Source organism: Gracilinanus agilis, chromosome 2 (assembly GCF_016433145.1).
Source record: "Gracilinanus agilis isolate LMUSP501 chromosome 2, AgileGrace, whole genome shotgun sequence".
Lineage (NCBI taxonomy): Eukaryota > Metazoa > Chordata > Mammalia > Didelphimorphia > Didelphidae > Gracilinanus > Gracilinanus agilis.
Genome location: NC_058131.1, coordinates 234,904,142 through 234,913,777, shown reverse-complemented (window position 1 = coordinate 234,913,777; position 9,636 = coordinate 234,904,142). Strand labels below are relative to the sequence as shown.

Here is a 9,636-nt window from a genome sequence, read left to right as displayed (position 1 = left end):
GAATATCTTTTTTCTTTTTTGCTGTAGTTCCCTGTTTTCCTACTCCTCCTCTTACAGCATTAAAAAAAATATATATATAAACCCTCTTATTTCAGTCACAGCGAGAAGCCAAAACCGAGACAAACAGAAAACCTCTCTGGAAAGAGTGGAAAACTAAAAGGTTTGACCCAAATAATAATAATAATAATAATAACAATAATAATAATAAAGAGGGGAGGGGAAGCTTGGTTTTGTTTTTAAATAGGATCAAAGTTTAACATTGAAAAATCAGGAGATGATGTCCAACCCTTTTGCTCGGTGATGTTTTCGTATCTGTGGTGGTTTTTTTGTTTTGTTTTGTTTTGTTTTGTTTTGTTTTGTTTGTTTGTTTGTTAATTCCTTTTTTCTTTTCCAGGTGCTGATACTTCTCTCCATCCTCTTGTTCTTGGTGGTTTTGCTTTGATTAGATGTCACTATCCCAGTTCACTCTCATGTCCCTTACACACAGGCAAAATATTCCTTCAAGGGGGCGAAGAGGTGGCGAATCACAGGCACACTCCACGACCGGCCCAGCAGTCTTTGCCTTGCCAAACGGCTCATGTTGGAGACATCCGTGTAATGGACTGGGAAGCCAAAGACCCTAAAAAAAGATATTAGCAAAAGGGGTAGAAAGGGATGAATCTAGAGGGCCCTTCCTTCATTCCTATGGACCTCAACAATCCTGTAAATCTGAATACATAGCAAAGGTTTTGAAGATTGTGTGAACAAAAGTATAGGAAATGCTATGGGAAATACTACTTAATGTACACACAACACACACACATCTCTGCAAAGCATCAGGCAGCCAGCCTGCCTGCCTGCCTCTGCCTCATCAAAGCTACTGTTTCTCAAGTTCCCAAAGTTCCTTTGTCAAATTACCATTGATGAAAGAGTTTCTCCATGCCATCATCACCTGCAAAAATCATGAAAATGACACCATTCCTCATTTCAAATCCTGTGGACGTGACCCTTAAGGGAGGTAAGCAAGTGGGGGTAGAGGAGCATGGATATTGGCTTTGGAGTCAGAGGCCCTGAGACTGAAGGCATCTCTGCCCCTTCCTACTTGCTCAAGTGATCTTTAACTCATCAGAACTGCCCAGTTTCCTCATTTGTAAAACGAGGGGGTGTACCAGGTGAGTGCTAAGGTCCCTTCCAGCTACTTTATTTAAATGAATACCGCAGCTCCTTGTCTCCAGCTCTCTACCCACTGAGCTGCCCAGCTGCCCTGTCCCTTCCCCTTCTAAATCTAGGATCAGTTACCCCTCTCCAAAAGCTAAGTAGCTGGGGGGTTACAAATAAAGGGATGAAACAATCTCGACTCTAAAAGATCTTACAAATCCTGTGATTTGTGACATTTATAAACCAATGAAGATTACCGTGACCATAAGACCACAATTCTAAACCTGGAAGTGACTTTTAAGAAGTCAGTCCAAAGGCCTTATGGTTGAAAGGAGGAAATTCTGACCCAGTCAGCTGGTCAGTCAATCAACATGGATTAAATATCTTCTTTGTTTCAGGCAGTGCTAAGCATTAGAGAAGTGAGGTGATTTGCCCAGTCACACAAGGAAGTAACCAAGGTAGGTAGGTAGGTACAGTGGATAGTGCTAGGCCTGCAGTAGAGTCAAAATCTTCCCGAGTTTAAATCTGGATACCTCAGATATTTGCCAGCTATGAGACCCTCGAAAAGTCACTTAACCCTCTTTGCCTCAGTTTCCTCATCTGTAAAATGAGCTGGAGAAGGAAACAAGAAACCACTCCAGTAACTTTGTCAAAGAAAACTCCAAATGGGATCATAAAGAACCTGGACACAACTGAAAAATGGGCGAATGACAAAAGTCAAGGCAGGATTTGAACTCAGGTCCTTTTGGTTCCAAAGCCCTTCCTGCTATATCATTCTCTCTCTTAGTTGGCCCATTAATGGGACTTGGGTTGGTAATAGTATCATATTCATAGTAATGTATTTTGGGATATTTTTCCTTGTTCTTTTCTCTCCTTATAGAAACCTAAAAGATTCTGAGATCTTGCCTGACTCAAGGATTTCCCAATAAAGTTCCTAAAGGTCCAAACTTATGTTCTGATAGCTAAGTCCATACTTAGTACAGAGATGGAGAGGAACTCCCTTTTCCCCTACATGTTTCTTGGAAATCCCAGTTTTCTGATGCCTGGGTCAGTCCTACTGGGTCTAAGGAGACCTCATAAGAGGCCATTTTCTGAACATAGTCCCTTCCCCAGGAACCTCACATACCACACTCACCCCTGGAAGGGAAACTGACTGAAGGGGGAGAGTACCTTTCCATTTCAGTGCACCATAAGATGTCCTCTTTCTCATTCATGAAAACAGGAAAATGCTGGTCTTTGCCCTGCTTGATGGAGTTTGACCTAGTCGTAATGGTCCTCACTTTGCTGAACTAGAAAAGACCAAGAGAAAAAGCATGAGTATCACGGTATGACTGCTAGGCTTTGGGTCAAACAAAGCTGGACCCAATCTCCTCTGGACAAGGAAACAGTATCTGTATCAGGCAGACCAATTCCAATGATGATGCCCAAATGGCAGGAACAAAAAAGTGTGGCTCCCCCTGTACCTAGGCACCGCTCCTTGCCCTGTTTTTCCCTCACTTCTGATATGGCCTGGACCTTTTATTCTAACTCAGCTAGCTCCCAGCTTTAGATCCTCCTGTTCCCTTTCCAAACAAATGGGTTTGGTCTCAGATGGGCTAACTTGGAGGACAAAAAAGGAGTACCTATAACCAAAAGTTCTTTAAGTGCTGGGATACGATGATCCCAACAAATTCTCAGTGAAAGTGCTTCATGTAATTTCTGATGACCTTGGAACCTGGGTGTACCCAGGAGGCTGTCTCGCAGAGTAGATGAAGTTCTAGCCAGGAAGCCTTGACAAATAGTTGATGCCCATCTGGAGGCAGAATGAAAGGATGACCATGAAACAGGCTATTCCTAGCCATGAATGTCAAGACAGGGAGGGCAGAGCAAAAGTAGGGCTCCTCTGGAGAGGATAGGCATTCAGTATGTCCCAGGTACCTCATCTCTTTTCTACCAACCATTCCATTCTCCAGGTTGGTGGGGCACTTGGAGAGGTGGCAAGTTACAGCCCTATCCTTCCTACTGTCCGGAAACCTTTCCTTTCTTCCCCAAAGCTGGTGGTCTAATCCTCTGCCTAGTGCAGGCTTGCCAGGAGGTGAAATAAATGCGCAATCCCTCACCTTTGCTATCCTGCCATGCTCCAAACATTCCTGAAGCTCCAGCTTATCATTCACGGTAGATGCCAATGGCCTAGGAGACAGAAAAGATAAGTTTGACTTTGACAGAGCCATTTGACACACAGACCTCACTGGCCAGCTCTCAACTCACAACAGTGACAATAAACGCCAAAGGGCCACACGGTCACACAGATCTACTGAAGGCTTATGTTAAGGCTTATAGAGAGAAACTCACACTCACCCATCTGCACACTGGCAGATGGGGTTGTATGAAAACTAAATACAGGCATCTAAAATGTACTTTCCTGAGTTTCCAAAAAAACAAAACAAAACAAAAAACTGACTTAAGGATGCCTGTTTTAAGTTAATGAAGAGTTGAAAGTTTAAATAAAATTGTCTCAATGTAATCTTCACATCTGCACTCACAATTTTGTGAATCATATATAGAATAGACCTAACACCTATGTTACTCTCACTCTCTTCTGTGTGTATTTGTTCAGTTTTTGCACTGACATGCAAAGAATAGGCCAGTATTGATCCACATGGTCTTCATTATTCCAGGCTGTCTCCATATAGTTTTTCTTCTAACATGGAACAGGTGCTTAATAAATCATTACTAATGGATTCCAGACCTCAGTTTAGGGGATCCCACAAGGAGCAGAATGGACACCCTAGACTTGCTTCTTTTCTTTTTTCTTTCTTCTTCCTTTTAAAAAAATAAAACCTTTCCCTTCTGTTTTAGAATCAATAGTAAATATGAGTTCCAAGGCAGAAGAGCTGTATAAGAACTAAGCAGCAGAGATTAAAAGACTTGCCCAGGGCCACACATTTAGAAAATATCTGAGGCTTGTAGCCTAGTTTAATTAGCCTTTTAACCCTCTCTCCATCCGGGCCTCTGCCAGCCCTGGCTAGCCTCTCCCTCTCTCTATTTCCCTACCTTCCACCATCCTAATTGTACCATAAAACCCATCCTGACTTGAGTCTATTTTAATTATGGAATCAATCTGAATTATTGATTCCTGGCGACCACACCTTAAAATATATATCTATATAATATCTAATTTCTAATTATTACAATTGGAACCCAGGACCTTTCATCTCTAAGCCTGGCTCTCTACCCACTGAGTCACTTAACTGCCCCCTTATATACCAAAGAATTGGAGTAGTTACAATCTCTTAAGATCTCTGGGTAAAGAACAGTTCTATAAACATGGGCTTAGATAAGGAGATGATTCTAGAGGGGATGGTGGAAAGAGCCCTAAACCTTGTTCTACCCTCGGCTTTGGGTAAATCTCTTGGCTGACCTCTCTCACTTCAGTTTCCTTATGTGCCAAATATGGCCAAGTTAGATAAGTCTTTTAGATCCTTTCCACTTGACATGGCATGATTCAAAAAATCTAGTCCAGAGGTCTAAGATCCCATGATTCAATGGGTACAAAAATGTAAATGAAAACAATATAAAGAAAATCCCTGAACCATTGATGACCCAAATCTTGGTCTCTCCTTTTTGGTGGGGCAGAATGCTACATAGACAGATAATCACTGACTAACTTGTTGTTACATTTATGGAGGTTTGATGCTGGGGGAATAGGAGGGAGAGGAGGTTGGAAAAGGGGCAGCCTTATAACCTGGCTCTCTCTCTCTTTTTAAAATTAGACCTGTGATGTACTGAGCTCCTGGTGGGCCACTTCCTCTACCATTGCTGCATGTCTTAAGAAAGTTGCCTGGAGTAATGAGAAATAAAATGACTTGTCCAGTGTCAATGTATCATTCAGTCAATAAGTATTTTCTAATCTTGCCAAGAGCAGGGTTAAATGCTGGAGATACAAAGACAAAAGCAAAAACAGCTCTTGCCCTCAAGGAGTTTACATTCTAATGGAGATAGTGTATATATACAAATAGGATCAAAATAATGTTATAAAGCAAGATGGTAGCAGCGGGGGGATAGGGGGATGGAAAGAAGGGATGCTAAGGAGACTCCTGAAGAAGGTAGCCCAAAGGAAGCCCAAAGATTTTAAGAAGTCAAGGTAGATGGCAGCTAGGGTGGCTCAGTGGATTGAGCCAGGTCTAGAGACAAGAGGTCCTGGGTTCAAATCTGGCCTCATGTACTTCCTAGCTGTGTGACCCTGGGCAAGTCATTTAACCCTCATTGCCTAGCCCTTACTGTTCTGCCTTGGAACTAATACACAGTATTGATTCTAAGAGAGAAAGTAAGGGTTAAAAAAAAAGTCAAGGTAAAGGAGAACGACCAGGGCAGCGGGAATAGCCAAAGCGCAAGGTACTGGAGGTAGGTTCCGGATTAGAAACACACATCCTCTGTGATGGTCCCAATGCCAGAATGTGTGAAAGGCAGGACTTGAACGTGTCCTTCCAACTTCAAGGTCGGCTCTATATTTATTAAATGACACTTCTTTTCAAATATTTTTTTATATGCATGTGATTAAATCACATCACCCCTCAAGTACTTTTTCCTATGTATTTACTGTCCATTTACCTGTCATTTTTCCCTCTACCTCTCACCAGCCCCACAGAGAATGCAAGTTCCTTAAGGAAAGGATGAGTTTTTGTTTCAGTCTTTGTAACAGAATCGCTAGCACCCAACAGGAGCTTTGAAAATGTTTGCTGAATATGTTTTTTAATGAGCTGGAGTATAATTTTTTATATGTTCATTGATATAAAAGAAATTCTCTGATCTCAGTGAGAGAGCTCAGGGCAGATGGAACCTGCAGTTCCAGGCAACTCGGGAATCTGGGGTTCTAGTTAGAGTATCTCAAGGACCAGGTTCCCAAAGGCAATAAAAAAAATGGAACCTCAGTGAAAACATTCACTGACTCCCAGGAGATTGAGGATTACCAGTGAAGTGATGGGGAAGGAAGACAACCTAAAGATGAAACTATGCATGCTGTACTATAAGCCAATCACTTTTAAATTTACCTAGATGTCATAAATACACACGCAAACCTGAGATACATCCATATATCCTGCACAAACATATCCTCCACCATTTCAGCCCCATGTGCTCTCAACTTAGCCCTCTAGCAACCTTGCTCAGAGCAGGTAAGAAAAACCATGGATATCAGAGTCTGGGGGAGAGGGAAGAAGGTTCACAAGGTTGACAGCACTTCTGTGACACTGGTTTTGGGGGTCTGCCCAAGCCCCAGAATCAAGGCCTTCATGCATTTTTGGCATTAGCACTGAGATTGACCCAATTACTTTATAGGCCTTTCCTGGTTGGGGAGAAAATTCAGGGCAAGAGCAAACATTTCCCAAAAGATGTGGTGAGAAGTGGGTAGAGAAGGTAGACAAGTTGGGGGATGAAATCTTTTTTTCTCTGAAGTATAAATTTCAACAGGTATGGCTCCCCCAGTGGCCCAAGGAGATATCAAAATATCTTTTTAAGTCATATATAGAAGAACAAGACCTATTTGGCAATAAAAATGAAAGTGCTTTCAGTTCTAGGTCACAAATTACCTTCATCTGTGCAAACTCAAGTTTTTAAATCCTACAAAAAACTGGTCTAGGGCTGCCAAGGAGGTGAAACCATAATGGATTAAAGCAGAATTCTTTCCAGTTCCAAGATACTAATTGTTTACAGCTGGCCCTAACCTCTAGCAGGCATTTTTAGTAAATAGAAGAAATAGTGATAATGACAACTACCAGTATAGTAATACAAGAAATAATAATGATAACAGTAGTAGTTTGGGGGGAAAAAACAACCTAGTAGAAATACTAATAATGACAACCACCAGTAGTAGTAGTAGTAGTAAAAATAGTAATAATGACAACTACCTGTGTGACCTAGGCAAGACATCTACATCTGCCCCACTTGGGTCTTAATTTCTTCATCCATGAGGAGCCTCTAAGGCCTCCTCCAGCTCCAGGTCTCTTAATTCTCCACACTGAGGGAAAGGGAGCACCCTATGGTGCCTAGAGGACCAGTCTTGAAGTCAAGATAGCCATGGGCAACATTTAGTCCTATAATTTCTTGGTATCCCAGGTAAATCTCTTGGTGTAGTGGAAGGGGGAGGAGGGAATAAAATTCAGGCTCTGTTCTTTACTATCTATGTGAACCTGGGCAAATATTTTGTCCTTTCTGAGCCTCAGTTTCCTCATCTGTAAGATGAAGGAGTTGCAGTGACTAAGTGGCTTCAGAAATTCCTGCCATTCTAAAAGCCATGATTTTATCTGTGAGCATAGTTCTATAGACACTTGGAACAGATACAGAAAGTCTTCTGGAGGGAGAGGGCTTGGGTTCAAATTTTGACTCAGATGTTCACCACCAGTGTGACTATGAGAGTATGTCACTTAACCTCCTGGGCCCCAGTTTTCTCATCAATAAAATGGGGGCGAAGAGAATAATATCTAGGGGGCAGTAGGTGGCTCAGTGGATTGAGAGCTAAGGCCTAGAAATGGGAGATCTTAGGTTCAAATCTGGCCACAGACACTTTCTAGCTGTGAGACCCTGGGCAAGTCACTTAACCTCCATTGCCTTGCCCTTACTACTCTTCTGCCTTAGAACCAATACACAGTATTGATTCTAAGAAGGAAGGTAATGGCTTAAGGGGGAAAAAAAAGACAGAGACAGAGAGAATAATATCTGCCTCAAAATGTTTTTATAAGGATTAAATGAGATAATGTATATAAAGCACTTGGTAAAACCTTAAGTACTGATATATATACACAAGCTGTTAACCATCTTTATGTTAAGACAACTTGCATATCTGTGAAGAATTGCATCAGGTTTTCCCTAGACTGATAAAATCATGGATTAAGAAACTCTTTACCTCCCATCCCCACTACACCAAGATTTTTTATTTATTTATTTGAGGGTTCATTCATTCATTCATTCATTCTTTCCTTCCATCCATCCATCTATAGAATTAAAGGTTTTCAGAGTATGGACAAAGACTTGGCCATGAAGACCTTGTCCCACTTTTAACACATACTGAAGGGGTGACCTTGGACAATTAAGTCACTTAACCTTAGTGCTTTAGGCAATTCTCTGAGACAATAAATTGTAAGAAGATACCAGTTTGCACTGGCAGAGGGAGTTTCCTCATACCAGTGAAATCACAGGTCCATCCTTATCCTTTTAAAGTTAGCAAAGCAATTTTACCTAATTTCATTTGACACAGTTATATGTTATAGGGTTCAATCAGCACAAAATCATCCTCACTGCTAGGGAAAAAAATAGAGGCTCCAGGAGGAAAGGACAATTATTTATACCAAGTAATCAAACTGTGTGCAGAGAATGTGGCTTAAGTGTTGTAACTTTTTGGATCTCTGTTCCCCCTTGACCTTTGCAGACAGAAAAAGGAGAAAGGATAGAATGAAGGCTGGTGAATTAAGAGAAGATGGGTGGGAAAGGGGTTGGGGCAGGAGGGTGTGGTGGGAAGGAGGAAGAGAAAGGGAAGCAAAGTTCATTCCATGGGCTCTGAGCCCTTCCAAGCCATGCAAATCACCCCAAAGGTGCTGGTGCTCTCACCCTGCTCTCACCAACCTGTTCATACCGGGAAGGTTACCCCAGAAGTAGCGAGCCCTGTGCGCTGCTGACACTTCTTTGGCATCAATCATCACAGGGTTGGACTGTAAGACAGAAGACGGAGAAATGAATGAAGAGAGTTGCAGAGACCACACTGGTAAAATCCCTCCAAGCCATAAATGAAGGTATCTCGGCTTCCATTTCTGCAAGGCTAAACCTTCCACCAGCTCTTACTCTTGGTCTTCAAACAGAACGAGAACCTTCAAGAAAATGTATGTGATCCAAATGGCAAAAGCTACCATTCCAACAGTCTGGTACAGAGAGAAATGAACTGGATTTAAAGCCAGTGGGCCCTGCTATTTGCTTCCTGTACCAACTTAGATAGGTCGGTCACTTAAATCTCTCTCCTTAGTTGTGCCATCTGTAAAATGGATGTATTGGATTTCATATCCTCCAAGGACCTTTTCTGCTCTAAATCCTTATCTGGGACCAAAGTCAATTTCTGGTTGCTCTTCCTCACTCAAGAATCACCTTTTATAGAACTGTGGGAGTAGAAATACAGAAGAAAAACATTTGCTTGATCACATGGTTCAATGGGGACATGATTGGGACTGTAGACTCTAAATGATCACTCTATTGCAAATATTAATAATATGGAAATAGGTCTTGATCAATGATACGTGTAAAACACAGTGGAATTGCTTGTTGGCTATGGGAGGGAGGAGGGGAGAGAAAGAACATGAATCATGTAACCATGGAAAAACCCTCTCAATTAATTAGAATAAAAAACTATAAATAAATAAAATGGGGCTAAGAACTCACAGGGCTCTGGTGACATTCAAAGGAGAGCATATAAAGCATTCACAAAATATAAAGGGTTACATAATGGCTAGCTGTTACTATTGTTTCTATTACTGTTGC

At 41.7% G+C, this 9,636-nt stretch overlaps 1 protein-coding gene across 2 annotated transcripts in view; it reads right to left on the bottom strand.

Moving 5' to 3' along the window:
- Window positions 1-224: 224 nt before the first annotated feature.
- Window positions 225-9,636, bottom strand: part of DNMT3A (DNA methyltransferase 3 alpha) — a 177,412-nt gene continuing 168,000 nt past the window's right edge. The window contains exons 20-23 of one of the 2 annotated variants that reach the window (XM_044663760.1): window positions 8,719-8,819; window positions 3,237-3,306; window positions 2,308-2,426; window positions 225-619 (exon numbers count right to left, since the gene is read on the bottom strand). In XM_044663760.1, the coding sequence (XP_044519695.1) occupies window positions 478-619; window positions 2,308-2,426; window positions 3,237-3,306; window positions 8,719-8,819 (432 nt within the window). In that variant the 3' untranslated portion in view covers window positions 225-477. The remainder of the gene's footprint in view (window positions 620-2,307; window positions 2,427-3,236; window positions 3,307-8,718; window positions 8,820-9,636) is intronic. The other variant, XM_044663761.1, reaches the window with a different exon arrangement.